The 19,249-nt window shown below is 47.1% G+C and overlaps 1 protein-coding gene across 2 annotated transcripts in view; it reads left to right on the top strand.

The window, feature by feature from the left end:
• pex13 (peroxisomal biogenesis factor 13) overlaps positions 1–19,249 on the top strand; it is a 45,295-nt gene that overhangs the window by 13,949 nt on the left and 12,097 nt on the right. For both annotated transcript variants that reach the window (XR_011947649.1, XM_072507799.1), the window contains exons 2-3: positions 3,724–4,418; positions 15,846–15,971. Coding sequence is in view for 1 of the 2 variants with exons in the window: in XM_072507799.1 (XP_072363900.1) it covers positions 3,724–4,418; positions 15,846–15,971 (821 nt within the window). In the remaining variant the exon portion in view is untranslated. The remainder of the gene's footprint in view (positions 1–3,723; positions 4,419–15,845; positions 15,972–19,249) is intronic.

Here is a 19,249-nt window from a genome sequence, read left to right as displayed (position 1 = left end):
ATGCGCAACTCACAGTTCTCCCACTTGCAGCTCCGTGTCTGCTTGGCTCACCGCAAAATCTGTTCCTTGTCCGGGAACTGGTGTATTCGCACCACCATCGCCCTCGGTGGTTAATTCACACGCAACTTCCTCGCAAGAGCTCTATGCGCTCTGTCCACTTCCAAAGGTCGGGTAAATCCCCCATCAACTTTTCCAGAATACTTGCCACATATGCCCTTGCGTCCGATCCCTCGCTGCCCCCCGGGAGACCGACAATTCTCGGATTCTGTCCCCGGGACCTGTTCTCAAGGTCCTCCACCTTCTCCTGCAGCCTTTTCTGCTGGTCCCTCATCAGCCCCACCTCCGCCTCCAACGCAGTTAAATGATCCTCGTGCTTGGCCACCTTCTGAATCGCCAGTCCGTGGGCTTCCAGCCCCTGTTCCACCCGATCGATCGTTGCCTTAATCGGGTCTAACCCTCCCTTCTTTTGCTTGGCGAAGCTCTCCTGAATGAACTACCAGCTGTACCATTGACCACTGTGCCACCAAACCGGGATCATGCCCCTCCGCCATGCTTTCCCGTGCTGCAGGTTCTGCACTCGCCGCCTTTGCTCGACTTTTCTTTTTATACAATCACTTTTTCCTCACTGACTCACTCTTCACCGATTTTTCCAATAAAATCCTGAAAAATTTGGGAGAAGAAGGTCCAAAATGTCCGTCACGAGCTACCAAATACGCGACCTCTCACTCCATGGCTGCCACCAGAAGTCAATAATCCTAAGATTCTTAATACAACCAGTGCTGATGAACTTGATTGAGCTATGGGTCCATTTCTCCGTGTCTCAGTTATCTCAGGGCCTCTGTCCGCGAAGGTGGATCTCGCACACTGTTTCCTTCTGTCCTCTGGTCTGTCAAATCTTCTCCATTGCCTCTGCGCCATGTGAAAACATAAGACCATGGACCATAAGACATAGGAGCGGAAGTAAGGCCATTCGGCCCATCGAGCCCACTCCACCATTCAATCATGGCTGATTTCAACTCCATTTACCCGCTCTCTCTCCATAGCCCTTAATTCCTCGAGAAATCAAGAATTTATCAACTTCTGTCTTAAAGAAACTCAACGTCCCGGCCTCCACCGCCCTCTGTGGCAATGGATTCCACAGACCCATCACTCTCTGGCTGAAGATATTTCTCCTCATCTCTGTTCTAAAGTGACTCCCTTTTATTCTAAGGCTGTGCCCCCGGGTCCTAGTCTCCCCTGCTAATGGAAACAACTTCCCTACATCCACCCTATCTAAGCCATTCATTATCTTGTAAGTTTCTATTAGATCTCCCCTCAACCTCCTAAACTCCAATGAATATCATCCCAGGATCCTCAGACGTTCATCGTATGTTAGGCCTACCATTCCTGGGATCATCCGTGTGAATCTCCGCTGGACCCGCTCCAGTGCCAGTATGTCCTTCCTGAGGTGTGGGGCCCAAAATTGCTCACAGTATTCTAAATGGGGCCTAACTAATGCTTTATAAAGCTTCAGAAGTACATCCCTGCTTTTATATTCCAAGCCTCTTGAGATAAATGACAACATTGCATTTGCTTTCTTAATTACGGACTCAACCTGCAAGTTTACCTTTAGAGAATCCTGGACTAGGACTCCCAAGTCCCTTTGCACTTCAGCATTATGAATTTTGTCACCGTTTAGAAAATAGTCCATGCCTCTATTCTTTTTTCCAAAGTGCAAGACCTCGCACTTGCCCACGTTGAATTTCATCAGCCATTTCTTGGACCACTCTCCTAAACTGTCTAAATCTTTCTGCAGCCTCCCCACCTCCTCCATGCTACCTGCCCCATCACCTATCTTTGTATCATCGGCAGACTTAGCCAGAATGCCCCCAGTCCCGTCATCTAGATCGTTAATATATAAAGAGAACAGCTGTGGCCCCAACACTGAACCCTGCGGGACACCACTCGTCGCTGGTTGCCATTCCGAAAAAGAACCTTTTATCCCAACTCTCTGCCTTCTGCCTGACAGCCAATCGTCAATCCATGTTAGTACCTTGCCTCGAATACCATGGGCCCTTATTTCACTCAGCAGTCTCCCGTGAGGCACCTTATCAAAGGCCTTTTGGAAGTCAAGATAGATAACATCCATTGGCTCTCCTTGGTCTAACCTATTTGTTATCTCTTCAAAGAACTCTTAACAGGTTTGTCAGGCACGACCTCCCCTTACTAAATCCATGCTGACTTGTCCTAATCCGACCCTGCACTTCCAAGAATTTAGAAATCTCATCCTTAACAATGGATTCTAGAATCTTGCCAACAACCGAGGTTAGGCTAATTGGCCTATAATTTTCCATCTTTTTCCTTGTTCCCTTCTTGAACAGGAGGGTTACAACAGCGATTTTCCAATCCTCTGGGACTTTCCCTGACTCCAGTGACTTTTGAAAGATCATAACTAACCCCTCCACTATTTCTTCAGCTATCTCCTTTAGAACTCTAGGATGTAGCCCATCTGGGCCCGGAGATTTATCAATTTTTAGACCTCTTAATTTCTCTAGCACTTTCTCCTTTGTGATGGCTGCCATATTCAACTCTGCCCCCTGATTCTCCTGAATTGTTGGGATATTACTCGTGTCTTCTACTGTGAAGACTGACGCAAAGTACTTATTTAGTTCCTCAGCTATTTCTTTGTCTCCCATCACTAGATTACCAGTGTCATTTTGGAGTGGCCCAATGTCTACTTTTGCCTCCCATTTGTTTTTAATGTATTTCAAGAAACTTTTACTATCATTCCTAATGTTACTGGCTAGCCTACCTTCATAATTGATCCTCTCTTTCCTTATTTCTCTCTTTGTTATCCTCTGTTTGTTTTTGTAGCCTTCCCAATCATCTGACTTCCCACTACTCTTTGCCACATTATAGGCTTTCTCTTTTGCTTTGATGCATTCCCTAACTTCCTTTGTCAGCCATGGCTGCCTAATCCCCCCCTCTGATAACCTTTCTTTTCTTTGGGATGAACCTCTGTACTGTGTCCTCAATTACTCCCGGAAACTCCTGCCATTGCTGTTCTGCTGTCTTTCCCACAAGGCTCTGCTCCCAGTCGATTTTCGTCAGTTCCTCCCTCATGCCCCTGTAGTTACCTTTATTTAACTGTAACACCTTTACATCTGATTCTACCTTCTTTCTTTCAAATTGGAGATTGAATTCTACCATATTATGATCACTGCCTCCTAAGTGTTCCCTTACTTTACATCACATGGTAAATAACAAAGCACTTGAATCATGGGTGAGGTTTTTTACCACAGGATCACATTACAAAAACTAACTAAAAGCCTTCAAGATTTAATTTTGCAAACATCATTTTAACTGGCCTATTTGTAAGCAAAACCCAATCGAGATTTTAAAGTTTTTTTGATAATACTGTTCTGGTAATAACGTTAACACTTGTGCAGGAACCATAGTTGTCACTATCTTCATGAAAAGCATCTTCTTCGGCAAAGCCTTTGTCATTGTTTAGAAGTAAATGCTGTCACAAAAATTGCATGATGTGCATTACATGGCTTGAATAATGTAATTATGGAAAACAGACGTAACTCTCTCCAAACACAATAGTTAGCCAAACATTTTCTTTACGAATATAATGTTCCTCTGAGATAAATGTGTGTAATGATGCTTTTTCTTCTTAGCAGAGCACACTATTTTTATTTGGTTTGTTTTAAAATTATTTTTGCATTTCTTGTATTTTAGATCTGCTGAACTGTTATCTGGCCTACCTGTGAGACAAGGACAGCCTGCACTTACAAGAATTCCACCACCTCTTCCCCCAAGACCAGCACAACAGACTGGAATTGGCAATCTCAGCACTTTCAGATCTTCTTATAACACCTTCTCTCCAGCATATACACAATATGGAAGCTCTTTATATGGAAGCTATAGCCCTTATAGTTATGGATACGGAGGCCTTGGCTACAACAGGTTTCGAACTGATGATGTTCCACCCAGTAGATTTGTACGCCAGGCTGAAGAAAGCAGTCGAGGAGCATTTCAGTCCATCGAAAGTATTGTTCATGCATTTGCTTCTGTCAGTATGATGCTTGAGGCTACTTTTTCAGCAGTATACAACAGTTTTAGAGCCGTCTTGGATGTTGCTAATCACTTTTCCAGACTTCGAGTGCATTTTACCAAAGTTCTCTCGGCATTTGCGTTGATCAGGACTTTGAAGTACATGTACAGAAAGTTACTAAGATTACTGGGCCTGCGGAACAACTCTGAGGTTGAGGATTTATGGGCTGATAGTGCTGGTGCTGTGGTTCCAGCTGGGGCTGAAGACAAAATACCTGGGTCAGGCAAATCCTGGCCAATCATTTTGTTCTTCGCAGTTGTTCTTGGAGGTCCATACCTTATATGGAAATTATTAAGCTCGGCTACTTCTGAAGAATCAGGTGGGAAAATGTTTGATAAATAAAGATATATAAACAGTTAAGGCCTGAGGGCAAACAGTAAATACAATCAATGATCATTACCAGAAGAAGAAGAATTTTAGTGAGTAATTTTTCCATACCTGTGCTGTAATGCTTTTTAATTGGAACAGATGAACACCATAGATGCAGAGTAAAACTCTATTGACTCAAACTTGACAAGTTTTATGCAGCTCTAATTTCCATGATATTTCCACTCTTCTAGGATGCATTTTGGTCATTTGGTTGTGAAATCAGTGAGGGGATGTTGTGCACTGGTTGTGTCAGGCAGCAGGGCACATTTGTGGATTTGATTAAGATATTTGAATTGGATCATAATATTGTAACTGGAGTCAGGATAGATGGCGGCAAGTATTTCTCCTCATTGTCATCCTCAGTAACCTTATTGTTAAGTGTGGCAAGTAAGAATAGGTAGGCTTTAAGAATGAACTTGACCTGGGTGAGGACAATCTTCCTGTGTGTTAAGGACAATGGGAGGGGTGAGCTAAGCTCGTCAAGTGATCTGCCATTGATAGTAATAGATTTCTGGAGTTTTTTTAATTGTTAAGGAAGGCTTATCTGGAAGTTTTGTGAACTTAATTGTAGCTTTATTTCCCTCTCTTGAAGCCCCTCTCTGAAGTTAGCACTACCAGAGTTTGAGACGACAGAACATGACTTTAGTTGACAGAATGAGCATTGATTCGTGTGGCAAACCTTTCTGGCTGTTCTTCTTATATGCAGCAACACATAGGTCTTCCTTTTCAAAGTGAAGTTTTTTTTGTTGTTGATAAAAGTATACTTACAGCAACTTTGAAACCTGTAACCTTTCCTGCGTAGAACAACGGCATATGAGAACTCCACCAGTGCAAGTTCCCTCCAAGTCACATTAAGTCACTCATTCAAATATGGTCCAAACCAAATCAGAACCAGATATTTTGTTTTGCCTTACATTAAAGATGTGCTTTTCAACAGTTACAGCTCCAACTTAGTTACAGCAGTCTGATTTGTCAAGTTATACCAATGGTGAGATGGTCATGTAACCTGTGTGCTGTACTTGCCCAATGTGAAGAGACCACAGGTGACAAATGCACACACTACCCACCATTCTAAGGATTGCAATCCTCAAAGTTGAGACAATTAACTACAGTCTTTCACAGTCACTTATTTTTGCATCTTATAAAAAAGAAATAATGAAAAGCTATACTAATTGCACCATGGCGCAGAAAGCACATAAACGCGCTGTATCCTCTACATTAATTGTTATAATTACCTAATTTCTAATCCCAACCACATTTTCACCTGTGACCGTCAAAACATTTGCTGCTTCATATTTTTCCATCTTCCTGTCCATAGCTTACTGGCGAAAGTTTAAACGCGTGATTCTGATCAAAACTCTTGAGGAGAATTGTCAGCTATTGTACTCTAACACAATTCGAATAATAAGTGAGTTATACAACATGTCAGTGAGAGAATAAGTAGAGGTTAATTGTAATATACGATTGTAACTCCGTATGGATTATTATAAATTATTATTACCCACTTGAGGTATTCGGTTTTGCTCAATGTCTCACTTTCTGAAAACAATATCCTATTACTGTATATTAGTTGTGCCTCTCGTCGAATTCTCACTTCTGAGTCAGAAAGTCCTGGGTTAAAGCCCCACCACAGAGACTTGAATACAATTCAGGCCGATGCTCAGGTGAACTACTATTAATAGCTTATTGATTATGTGGTTAAAGATATACCAGTGATGGATATTGTTTGATTGAGGAATGGCATCACATATAGCGAGTGAGTCATTCTCAGGAGCTGCAGCCCCACAATTTGAGCCATCTCACAAATATTCCCTCTGCCTTTTCGTTTGGCGCGCAAGGCTTTCCTGTATGTGCTGCTCCTGTACGTCCTTCACATCCTTGCCCTCTTCAACTGTCCACACGTGCCGTGCCATTCCATCCTATCCTACGGTCCAGCGGTGGCAAGGGTCCCCAGTGGAAAGCTCTCTATGTGCGAGCCATCCCTTTTTTCCATCGGGGATCTGGCATTGAGGGTGTTGACATGCAGCAGTCCTGTACAATAAGATGGTTCACGGGCTGCCAAGCCGCCTGTATTTTCAGCAGCCTTGAGGAGTCTTCAGTTCCATGCTTACATAGAGTACACAAAATTGCAGCTCCTTTTTGGTGTTTGAAGGGGCTGCTTCCCAGGTTCTGCCCGTACTTCTGCTTCATGTTCCTGATCTTTGACCACACAGTGTGGAGGAGGACTGGCAGCGGTGTCCATTAACAAGTCCAGGCAGTCGGGGTCATCCGGCCCGACTGTGCCCCTGTTCCGCAGCCATGTTTAAAAAAAAAAAAAAAAAAAACTTTTTTATTAAAGGTTTTCATAAAATATCAATAACAAAATGAGAAAGAAAAAAGATCCCAACAGGGTTAAGTACAAAACACAATCTAAAAAAGCAACCCCCCAACCCCCCCCCCCCCCCGTACATAAATAATAAATTAACATTAACACCCCGACTTAACACAACAGGTGTATACACCCCCTCAGACCCTCCAGTGCACCAACCCTCTCAAGGCGAATTTCACCCTCTCCAATTTAATGAACCCTGCCATATCGCTGATCCAGGATTCCACGCCTGGGGGCCTCGGATCTTTCCACTGAAGGAGAATCCTTTGCCGGGCTACCAGGGATGCAAAGGCCAGAATTCTGGCCTCTTTCGTCTCCTGCACTCCCGGCTCCTCTGCCACCCCAAATATTGCGGGCCCCCAGCCCGGTTTGGCCCTGGATCCTACCACCCCCGACACCGTCCTCGCTACGCCCTTCCAAAATTCCTCCAGCGCTGGGCATGCCCAGAACATATGGGTGTGATTTGCTGGCTTCCCTGAGCACCTAACACTCCTGTCCTCACCCCCAAAGAACCGGCTCATCCTTGTCCCGGCCATGTGTGCCCTGTGCAGCACCTTAAACTGTATGAGGCTGAGCCTCGCGCACGAAGAGGAAGAGTTCACCCTCCCGAGGGCATCTGCCCACGTCCCCTCTTCGATCTCCTCTCCCAACTCCTCCTCCCACTTACCTTTCAACTCCACCACCGAGGCCTCCTCCTCCTCCTGCATCACCTGGTAAGTTTCCGAGATCATCCCCACTGCCACCCACCCCCCCCCCCCGAGAGCACACTGTCCTGTACTGTGTGTGGCAGTAGCCGCGGGAATTCCACCACCTGCCGTCTGGCAAACGCCCTTACCTATAAGTACCTGAAGGTGTTTCCCGGAAGGAGCCCGTACTTCTCCAGCTCACCCAAGCTCGCAAACTTCACGTCCACAAACAGGTCCCCCAGCTTTCGTACCCCTGCCCTGTGCCACCCCGAAAACCCTCCACCTATTCTTCCTGGGGCGAACCGGTAATTCCCCCGTAATGGGGTCCACGCCGAGGCCCCAACTTCCCCCCCTATGCCGCCTCCACTGCCCCCAAATCTTGAGGGCCGCCACCACCACCGGGCTCATGGTCCTTGAAGGGAGCGGCAGCGGCGCCATTGCCAGCGCCCCCAGACTCGTACCCACACAGGACGCCGTCTCCAGCCTCTTCCATGCAGACTCCTCCCACTCCATCACCCACTTGCGCACCATTGTCGCATTGGAGCTCGCCAATCCCCCTCTCCTAGTCCCCTAGCTGAACTACGAACAGCTCGCTCTTCCCCATATTGAGCTTGTACCCCGAAAAGTCCCCGAATTCCCTAAGGATCCTCATTACCTCTGGCATTCCTCCCACCGGGTCCGCCACATACAGCAGCAGGTCGTCCACATAAAGCGACACCCTATGCTCCTCCCCACCCCGCACCAATCCCCTCCAGTTCCTCGACTCTCTCAGTGCCATAGCCAGGGGTTCAATCGCCAGTGCGAAGAGCAGGGGGGACGGGGACACCCCTGTCTCGTCCCTCGGTGCAACCGAACGTACTCGGACCTCCTCCTATTTGTGGCCACACTCGCCATCGGGACCTCTTACAACAGCCTAACCCACCTGACAAACCCCTCCCCAAACCCGAACCTCTTCAGCACCTCCCACAGGTACCCCCACTCTACCCTATCGAAGGCTTTCTCAGCGTCCATCGCCACCACTATCTCCGCCTCACCCTCCCCCGCCGGTATCATGATAGCGTTCAAAAGCCTCCGCACATTCGCGTTCAACTGTCTCCCCTTCACAAACCCAGCCTGGTCTTCATGGATGATCTGCGGCACACAATCCTCAATCCTCGTGGCTAAGACCTTCGCCAGCACCTTGGCATCTACATTTAGCAAGGAAATTGGTCTGTAAGACCCACATTGCAGGGGATCCTTGTCCCGCTTCAGGATCAAGGAGATCAGTGCCCGGGACATCGTCGGCGATAAAGCCCCCCCTCCCTTGCCTCATTAAAGGTCCTAACTAACAGCGGGCCCAACAGGTCCATATATTTTTTATAGAACTCGACCGGGAAACCGTCCGGCCCCGGTGCCTTCCCCGTCTGCATGCTTCCTGTCACTTTGATCAGCTCCTCCAGCCCAATCGGGGCCCCCAGTCCCGCCACCAGCCCCTCTTCCACCTTTGGAAACCTCAATTGGTCCAGGAAATGGCCCATCCCACCCTCCTCCCGTGGGGGCTCGGATCGGTACAATTCCTCGTAGAAGTCCCTGAAGACCCCATTGATGCCAACCTCACTCCGCACCACGCTCCCTCACCTGTCCTTAACTCCCCCGATCCCCTTAGCTGCATCCTGCTTCCGAAGCTGATGCGCCAGCATCCGGCTTGCCTTTTCCCCATACTCGTAGACCGCCCCCTGGGCCTTCCTCCACTGCACCTCCGCCTTCCTGGTGGTCACCAGGTCGAATTCGGCCTGGAGGCTGCGTCTCTTCCTCAACAATCCTTCCTCGGGCTCTTCCGCATACCTCCTGTCTACTCTCACCATCTCCCCCAACAGCCTCTCCCTCTCCCACTCCCCCCGCTCCCTCCGCTCCTTGTGGGCCCTAATGGAGATCAGCTCTCCCCTCACCACCGCCTTCAGTGTCTCCCATACCATCCCCACTCGGACCTCCCCGTTGTTGTTGGTCTCCAAGTACCTCTCTATACTTCCTCGGACCCGCTCGCTCACCTCCTCGTCCGCCAACAGCCCCACCTCCAAGCGCCACAGTGGGCGCTGGTCCCTCTCATCCCCCATCTCCAAGTCCACCCAATGCGGGGCGTGGTCCGAAATGGCTGTTGCCGAATACTCGGTATCCTCTACTCTTGCTATCAGCGCCCTACTCAAAATGAAAAAGTCGATTCGAGAATAAGCCTTATGGACATGTGAGAAGAATGAAAATTCCCTCGCTCCCGGCCTTGCAAATTTCCAAGGGTCCACCCCTCCCATTTGGTCCATAAATCCCCTCAGCACTCTCGCCGCCGCCGGCTTCCTACCCGTCCTAGACCTGGAGCGACCCAGTGTAAAAGTCTCCCCTCATTATCAGGCTCCCCACTTCCAAGTCTGGGATCCGACCCAACATACGCCGCATAAAACCCGCATCGTCCCAGTTCGGAGCATACACATTGACCAGTACCACCCTCTCTCCCTGCAACTTACCACTTACCATTATGTACTTACTGCCATTATCTGCCACAATGCTCGACGCCTCGAATGACACCTTCTTTCCCACCAAGATCGCCACCCCTCGATTTTTGGCATCTAGCCCCGAGTGAAACACCTGACCTACCCACCCTTTCCTCAGTCTTACCTGGTCTGCCACCTTTAGCTGTGTCTCCTGGAGTATAACCACATCCGCCTTGAGCCCCTTCAGGTGCGCGAACACGCGGGCCCGCTTAACCGGCCCATTCAGTCCCCTTACATTCCAGGTTATCAGCCGGATCATGGGGCTACCAGCCCCCCTCCCCCGCCGACTAGCCATGACCCCTCCTCGGCCAGCCACGCACCCGCACCCCACACCTGGCCCGTTCCCCACAGCGGCATACCCCCGTCTCGACATTTCTACCCCCCCCCCCTCGCTCCAGCTCCTCCTTGACCTTAGCAGCAGCAACTCGATCCCCCCCCCGCCCTCCCCGGCTAGGACCCATCCTACCAGGTTTACTTCCCCCCCCCCCCCCATTGCACTTCTGCAAGTCAGCTGACCCCGGCCACTCCCGCCTCCCCGTCGACTCCTCCCATTGTGTGGCACACCCTCCTCTCCCGCTCCCCATTCACCGGCTCTCCCCCTCCCCCCTCCGTTCTAAGCGCGGGAAACAATCCTCGCTTCCCCCCCCCCCAGTCTTTGGCACGGGAAAAAAGCCCGCGCTCTCCACCTACCAGGCCCTGCCACCAGCCAAAACAGTGCCCAACCCGCCCCATCCACCCTCCCCAACCCGAAAGAGAAAAACACAGAGAAAAAGGAACCCAAAACAATGCAAAGGCCCCCCCCCACGAACAAAAAATAGGCATGACATATCCACCGCAGTCCCCAATCACCCATCCCGACCCTCAGTCTGTGTCCAGCTTCTCGGCCTGAACAAAGGCCCACGCCTCCTCCGGAGACTCAAAATAATGGTGCCGGTCCTTGTCGGTAACCCACAGTCGCGCCGGCTGCAACATGCCAAACTTCACGCCCTTCCTGTGCAGCACCGCCTTCACTCGATTGTACCCGGCCCTCCTCTTCGTCACCTCTGCACTCCAGTCCTGGTATATTCAAACCTCTGCGTTCTCCCACCTGCTGCTCCTCTCCTTCTTGGCCCACCTGAGCACACACTCTCGATCGACAAACCGATGGAACCGCACCAGCACCACCTGCGGAGGCTCGTTAGCCTTGGGCCTCCTCGCCAACACTCTCTGGGCCCCTTCCAGCTCCAGGGACCCCTGGAAGAACCCCGCTCCCATCAGCGAGTTCAACATGGTGACCACATAGGCCCCCACGTCCGGCCCCTCCAGCCCCTCCGGGATGCCCAGAATCCGCAGATTCTTCCGCCTCAACCGATTCTCCATTTCCTCGAACCGCTCCTGCCATTTCTTGTGGAGCGCCTCATGCGCCTCCACCTTTACCGCCAGGCCTAAGATCGCATCCTCATTGTCAGAGACCTTTTGTTGAGCCTCTCGGATCGCCACCCCCTGGGCCGTCTGTGTCTCCAGCAGCTCATCAATAGAAGCCTTCATCAGCTCTAGCAGGTCCGCTTTAATCTCTCTGAAGCAGCGCTGGATATCCTCCTGCTGCTCCTCCGCCCACTGCCTCCACGCTGCCTGGTCTCCACCCGCTGCCATTTTGTCCTTCTTCCCTCCCTTCTTCTGGTCCACCACCACCTTTTTTGTCGCCCCGCTCCTAGTTAAAACCATATACTGACGGGGAGCTGTTATTAACTCCTTCCCACACCGGGAAATGTCGAAAAAGTGCCGTTGGGGGCTCTGAAAAGAGCCCAAAAGTCCGCTTTTGCGGGAGCCGCCGAATGTGCGACTTAGCTCCGCATCGCCGCAACCGGAAGTCTCGAGAGGGAATCCTTTTGGCAGTGTTCGCTTCAATCTGCCCCCAAAAGTCTGTGGAAACTCCTGAAAAAGGTCTGAGAGTCCGTTCCAGATGGGAGCTGCCGAATGCGCGGCCTACTCCTCCATGGCCGCCACTGGAAGCCTCGTCCCCACTTCTTCAATGGCCTTGGTGAGATCTTTTCACAGTTGTTCCCTCTGCTGCTAGAATTCACCTTTAATAAAGGCCCTCAAGTCAGCTTGAAGCCTTTAAGCTTGCCCTTCCCCCGCCTGCATGCTGGAAGAGGCTTTTGTCTGTTCCTGCAGCTCCAGCCAAATCCTTTACTGTTTCTGCCGGGCCTGGTAACCAAGAGACATACCATTCCTGAGGGACACTGTCGGGGGAATGTTGCAGTCTTCTTCCCACACTGGGAAATGTCGGAAAAATGCCGTTTGGGGGCCCTGTAAAGAGCCCAAAAGTCCGTTCCAAGCGGGAGCTGCCGAACATGCGACGTAGCTCTGCATAGCCGCACCCAGAAGTCTGTTCCGCAGCCATGTTTGCAGTCCAGGTGTCCCTGCAGAGGGAGCATGTGGTATTCATTGGTACAGAGGCCTTCCACAACTGGTGGGCACCAAGGGAATGGAGTAATTCCTCAACCTCAAATCACATTCAAATTTTATTCCAAAGATGTGCGGGTTAGGTGGATTGGCCATGCTAAATTGCCCTTAGTGTCCGAAAAATGTTACGTAGGGGTTACTGGGTTACGGGGATAGGGTAGATACATGGGCTTCAGTAGGGTGCTCTTTGTAAGGGCCGGTGCAGACTCGACGGGCCGAATGGCCTCCTTCTGCACTGTAAATTCTATGATTCTATGATTTGATAAGGTTCCATTAAATTCTTTCCTTAGTTACAGTGCAGCTATCGACTGCTTGAATTGGTTTTTTAAAAATTGGTTATTTGGTTAACTAGGTAAATTCGTACTCGAGAGTCAGCTGGGGCATGGGGGTCAAGGAAAATAATGATGTCTTGTTTTGCACTTCACCATCTCGCTTGGATGTATTTAACATGGTAACAGAGAATAGCTGCCTCAAGGTGAAAATTGGAAACAAGATTTTTTTGACAGAAGACCTAATTCTTATTTCTAAAGAATCTATTTTTATGCAGACAAAATTTTTCATTGTGCACAAACAATTCCACAGCCGCCCAATGCCTCCAAACCGCCTACCCCTCACCCTCATCCTCTATGAGAGAACAAAAAACAAACCTTAGATAAAATACAGAGACAAACACGCCCCCCCCCCCCCCCCCCCATTAACGGCTGATGGCAAACAGCTCCCTGGCAAAGGAGATGAAAGGCTGCCACTTTAAATAGAACTGTTCCACTGATCCCCTCGTGGTAGACTTGATTTTTTCCAGGTGCAAAAATATAATCAGGTCCCCTAGCCTTAGACGGCACTGGGGACCTCCACCCAAGCAGACTCGCCTCCGGTCTATTAGTGAGGCGAAAGCTAGGACTTTGGCCGAAACTATGGTCTGAAACAATGGCCACCAACTGGCACGGTTCCAGCTGAACACCCAAAATCCTTGACATTGTACCAAAAAAGGAGACCCAGAAACTAATGAGCTTGGGCCAAGACCAAAACATGTGTGATTTGCCAGCCCCCTGGAGAGCCAGGCACACCTATCCTCCAACCCCCCCTGAGAAGAACCTACTCATACGAGCCCTGGTCAAGTGCACCACCTTGAACTGGACCAGACTTAACCTAGCACATGAGGAGATGAAGTTGACCTTGTGGAGAATCTCGTTCCCCACACAGACACGAGAGACAAACAGCGGGATGGAAAGGAGTAAAAATCATAAGCAAAAAAGGAAAAGATTGTTTGTTTCAGATGATGGTTTTTAGCACTTTCCTTCAAAGCAAGCTTTCAAGTTAAAGTCTCCGTCCACAGTCTGTAATGGTTTTCTCTGTAGATTCATTGGCCCAGATTCTCTGCAACTTCAGAAGCTCAGTAATCACAGCCCTTCTGGAGACAGAATAGCAAGTTTTAATCTTTGTTTGTAGCCTGTACTGGTTTTCCTATAGGTAGGTTCATTAGGTACTCTGCAGGTTCAGAAATACAGCACTCACTGGCTTTCTGAAGAGAAACATGTGGGGGGTGGGGGGTGGAAAGAGAGTGCAATCTTGACTCTAAGCTGGCAGGAATCAAACTGAAACTCCTTGGGACTCTGAAAATCATTCCACTAGGATAGGACCCATTCACTACCTGTTACAGGGCAGAGTATTGCTTTTTGAGCCCATTCATTGGCCACCGGCCAGTCAATCAAAGGTAGTCCCAGCCTGTCTCTTTCTCTGGTGCCGACAAATCTGGAGCCTCCCATTCAAACCAGGAGGAATTAGTATTCTCTCCTGTAACTTCAAAATTCTGTTGCTTGACTTAAAGATACATGCCCATTAATCATCTATGGATCTAAAATAATAATGGCAAAATAAACAAACGGGTAAATAAGGGGAATAAACAGGAAGGACCCTTACAGGACACAACTAATAATGTAGATAAAAATGGTTTCCAGTAGATGTAGCCTGGATTTCCAAAAGGTACAACACAAAATATTAATATGCTAGATGAGTCGGGGAATAATGTACTAGTATGAATGGAAGATTAATGGGCAGGTAGCAAAGTATGGATAAACATGGCATTTTCAAGTTGCCAGGCTGTAATAGTAGACTGCTGCAATATCAGTGCTGAGGTCTCTGCGATTTGCATTCTATATTAATCACTTGGACAAAGGGACTTCGAGTAATGTATCTAAGTTTGCTGATGATACAAAGGGAATATAAGCTATGAGGAGGACACAAAGAGGCTGCTAAGAGATGTAGATGGGTTGAATGGACAACATGGTGGAGGATGGACTATAATGTAGGAAAATGTGAGGTTATTCACTTTGTTAGTAAATAAAAAAGCAGAATATTTTTTTAAAAGGTGAAGCTTCTAAATGTTGATCTTTAGAGGAAGTGTACTTCTGAAAGGAACACAAAGTTAGAAGACACGGACAAGCAATTAGGAAGGTAAATGGCACGTGGGCCCTTTATTGCAAGTGGATAAGAGCGCAAGAATAAGAAAATCTTGCTACAATGTTACAGGGCTTTGGTGATGCCACATTTGGATGTAATCTTGTTCTTCATATCTAAGACAGGCAATACTTGCATTGGAGGCAATACAAGAAAGGTTCACTAGACTGGTTCCTGGAATGAAAAGATTGGTTTTTGGAATGAAAAGATTGCCCTATGATGAGAGACTGATTGAAATTGAGCCTATTCTCTCAGGCGTTTCGAAGAATGAGAAGTGATTTCATTGCAACATACAAGATACTGAAGGGGCTAGAGAGGGCAGACATTGAGCGATGGTTTCCCCTGACTGAGGAATCTAATCTAGAACACGGAGGCATAATCTCAAATCATTTAGGGCTGAGATGAAGAGAAATTTCTTCACTCGGAGAATTGTGAATCTTTGGAATTCTCTACCCCAGAGGGTTTTAGATGTTCCATTCTTAAGCATATTTAAGTCTGGAGATAAAAAGAGTTTTTGTCTCTCTGGAATTTGAGGGATATAGGAAGCTGACAGGAAAGTGAAGTTGAGGCTGAAGATCAGCTATGATCATATTGAATGTTGGAGCAGATTCAAGGTGCTGTGTAGTCTACTCCTGCTCCTATTTCTTCTACCTAACAATTGGAATAACAGCCCGATAAAAGAGGTACTTTTACTGTCTTAAAATGTGGTCGCTGCTGTCCAGTTATGTGTTGACAATTCACTGTATTTTCTAAATGTTTAAGCTACTACAACAATGATAATAACATACTGAATTACCGAATAATTTACTTTTTGTTCTTGAGTTTCAATTTGTTTTCATGGATGGTTATTGTATGCATTAATTTGTTTATGTTAATGCACATTTCTTCTATTTTCAAATAAGAATCAACGAGTTGGGCGAATGGAGAAGATGATCATGTTGTAGCGAAGGCAGAATACGATTTCACTGCTGGTTCAGATGAAGAGCTCACATTTCGTTCCAGTGACCTGCTGAACCTGGCTCCCAAAGGTGAGTTCTTCAACTCAGACAGGTTCAAGAATGAACCTGCATAAGATGCTGACTGGTTGGCAAGGTGACTCCGGTCAAAGCGTTGCGATGGGAAATGCATCAAGGAACTACTGTCCCCCATACTTTTGTTTATTTTTTTTCAGAAGATGCAATGCCTGGACATGCTCCTTGCTTGCAGAGGACAGGTCCCTGTGTTTGAATATATGTAACTTCTAGCAAGCATAAGTGAACCACATTGCAAGCCACCGATAGTCTAAATTTTGGTCATGATGTGGAGATGTTGACGTTGGACTGGGGTGAGCACAGTAAGAAGTTTTACAACACCAAGTTAAAGTCCAACAGGTGTGTTTCGAATCACTAGCTTTCGGAGCACAGTTCCTTCCATTCACCTGAGGAAGGAGCTGTGCTCCGAAAGCTAGTGATTCAAAACAAACCTGTTGGACTTTAACCTGGTGTTGTAAGACTTCACTCTAAATTTTGGTGCTAACCTAAGTTTTAACACACTTGGGGATTAGTCAGCAAGTGCTGTCCAATTACAGAATCACATCTAACGTTAGTCATTTGCAAGCATGGACTGGTTGAGTATGATCAGAACTCTGCAATTGTATGACAAACTAATTTTAGAATTTTTTCCTATTTTCTTTCCTCTGAAAGCAGTCGGTCATATTGGTTCCAATGGTAACTGAATTGATTTGTCACCCTTGACCCTTCTTCAGTGAGCGATGGTGGAATGACCATGTCGAGCATTACAATTTTATTTCAGTCAGCACCCCAACAAGTCTGTTCATACCACATGTCTATATTAATTCAGAAGTAACATTTTTTCTCAATTTTAACAACACATTTTTCCACTGAGATGGAATAGTTCATAGATTAATGGATTGGTAATGTCCATCTGAACTATGGACTGCATTTGTACAATCTAAAATTTACCTTAGAAGTCAGATAATCAAGAAAGACCATGATGGATATGAAAATAGAATAATATGATAGAATTTGAGACAGGATGTGCATAAGTGGGCAAAAAGTGTAAAAAGTGGGCAAAACATAGGGAAGAAAATGAAGGAAAGATGTGTAAACTGGAATGAAACATTTGGCCAGGAGACATCAAACTTCAAAATGAAACGAACAATTAAAGTCAGACAAATAAAACAAATTAAATTGGAAAAGCAGCAAGGTGGACAAATGTCTGTCTGAGCTGGTGAGCAACATTTGAAGTACTTAAATGTTAAAAGGAAGGGGTAGATAGCATGCATAAATGGTTCTGAAGTAGCATTACACTCGTCGTCATCTGTACTTTATAATATAAAACAAATGAAGATATCTCCAGGTTTAAACATGCTGCATAGCAATCTTAATCGGTTTCTACTTAAATTGTTAAAACCTAGTCTACAGTTGAATGTGAGTTGAGTTATATTCAAACGTACAAATTAGGAGTAGGCCATTATGCCTCTTGAGCCTGCTCCACCATTCAGTAAGATCATGGCTTATCTGATTGTGGCTGCAAATCCACATTCCCTACACCTGGTAACTTTTTAAAAAAAATGTTTTCATTGGAGTTTTTCATTTTATAAAATAAAAAAATAAACAAATTTATACAGGACAAATACAATTTACAAAAAACAAACCTTAAAAATAGCCCCCAAAACACAAGCCCACCCCAACAACTGCCGGTGATCAGTTCCCACTACAGGAAATTCTAAGCCCTCCAAAAACTCTGCCATATCTGACCCCTGCCTCTGTGGCTCCGACCTATAAAACTTCTTATAAATGTTTCAAACTGCTTGTTAACTTACTTCCGGGTGGATACCAGTCTGCCACTCGAGTCCCGAACCTGAATAATCTCCCAAGAGGCTAGCCTGCTGCCTCAGCTGATGAGCTAAAAGGCAGCTGGCTTTCTCCCCCATATTCGTACATAACCCTCCGTGAGCGCCGCAACTGGTTTTACCTGCAGATACCTGGTCAAACTGCGTCTACAGTTTCTTCCTGCTTGCCAGGAGCTCCGCGGTTGGGTTCTTTGAGCATCTACAATATACCTCCATAATATCGTCCACCAGCTTCTGATGCTCCTCTCCAGACTCCCTATCCAAATATGCTTTATGTGAAATGATCATCTTCAGGGCTTCCACAAAATGGAGGGAGAGAACGACCCATTCCCGTTAAATCCCACAATCTCTAGGAGATTTTCACAGTAACTTCATTACAGTGTTAATGTAAGCTTACTTGTGAAAATAATAGAGATTATTATTATTATTATATACACCCACAAATCCCCATGTCTGCTAATAACTCCATGTCCAGCCTCCACGCTGGGCGCTGGTTCGGGCCCTCTTCCAATAACCAGTCCACTAAATGCGGAGCGTGGTCTGAAATGGCTATAGCCGAGTACTCTTCTTTCCTCATCCCGGAAAGAAGGGACCTTCCCGCCATGAAAAGTCAATCCTTGAATATACCTTGTGCACTGGCAAAAAGAACGAAAATTCTTTACCCCCAAGGTGCGGACCGCCCCTCCTGTCTCTTCTGAGTCAGCAACTTTGGTTTAGAACGGTCAAGCCTCAGGTCCAACGCACAATTTAAATCTCCTCCCAAAATCAGCTGGTGCATGTCCAAATCCAATATGGAAGCCAACAGCTTCCTTGTATATCCTACATCATCCCAATTCGGGGCATATACATTTACCAATATCACTAATTTACCTGCTAGTGACCCAATGATTCTTGCATACCTACCAGTCTGATTCGCCACCTCCTTGCCCGTCAGAAAACGGACCCTCTTGTTAATTAAAATTGTTACCCCCGGTCCTACTGTTGAAGTCCAAAGAAATACTTAGTTCACCCATCCCTGCCGGAGTCTGGTCTGGTCCCTCACCTGGAAGTGAGTCTCCTGTAAAATCACTACATCAATCCTTAAATTCATCAGTTGAGAAAAAACTCTATCTTTTCACAGGATCTCCGAATTCCCTAATGTTCCAAGTGACAAGCCTAATCGGGGGCCTCTCAACCCCGAGTCAGCCATTTCCACCGTGAAGGAATATCCAATTCTTACACCAAATACCTTGCCAAAAGTCCATCTAAGATGGCCACATACCCCGCCCATAAAGCGAGACAAAGAAAAGCCCCTAGTCACTGTCAGACCTTAATCTCCACCCCCCCCCCCCCATAAAGCTGCAAATTGCTTATCAGGAAACAATACTCCCTCCCCTCTAACCGCCCCCCCCCCCCCCCCCCCCTCAACCAAACAAAAAAGCTAGGCTCATTGAACCTTGTCTAAACAGGTCC

The sequence above is a fragment of the Scyliorhinus torazame genome, chromosome 1 (genome assembly GCF_047496885.1).
Source record: "Scyliorhinus torazame isolate Kashiwa2021f chromosome 1, sScyTor2.1, whole genome shotgun sequence".
Classification (NCBI taxonomy): Eukaryota; Metazoa; Chordata; class Chondrichthyes; order Carcharhiniformes; family Scyliorhinidae; genus Scyliorhinus; species Scyliorhinus torazame.
The sequence above is the reverse complement of the archived record's forward strand: the minus strand, read 5'-3'. Positions and strand labels throughout refer to the sequence as shown.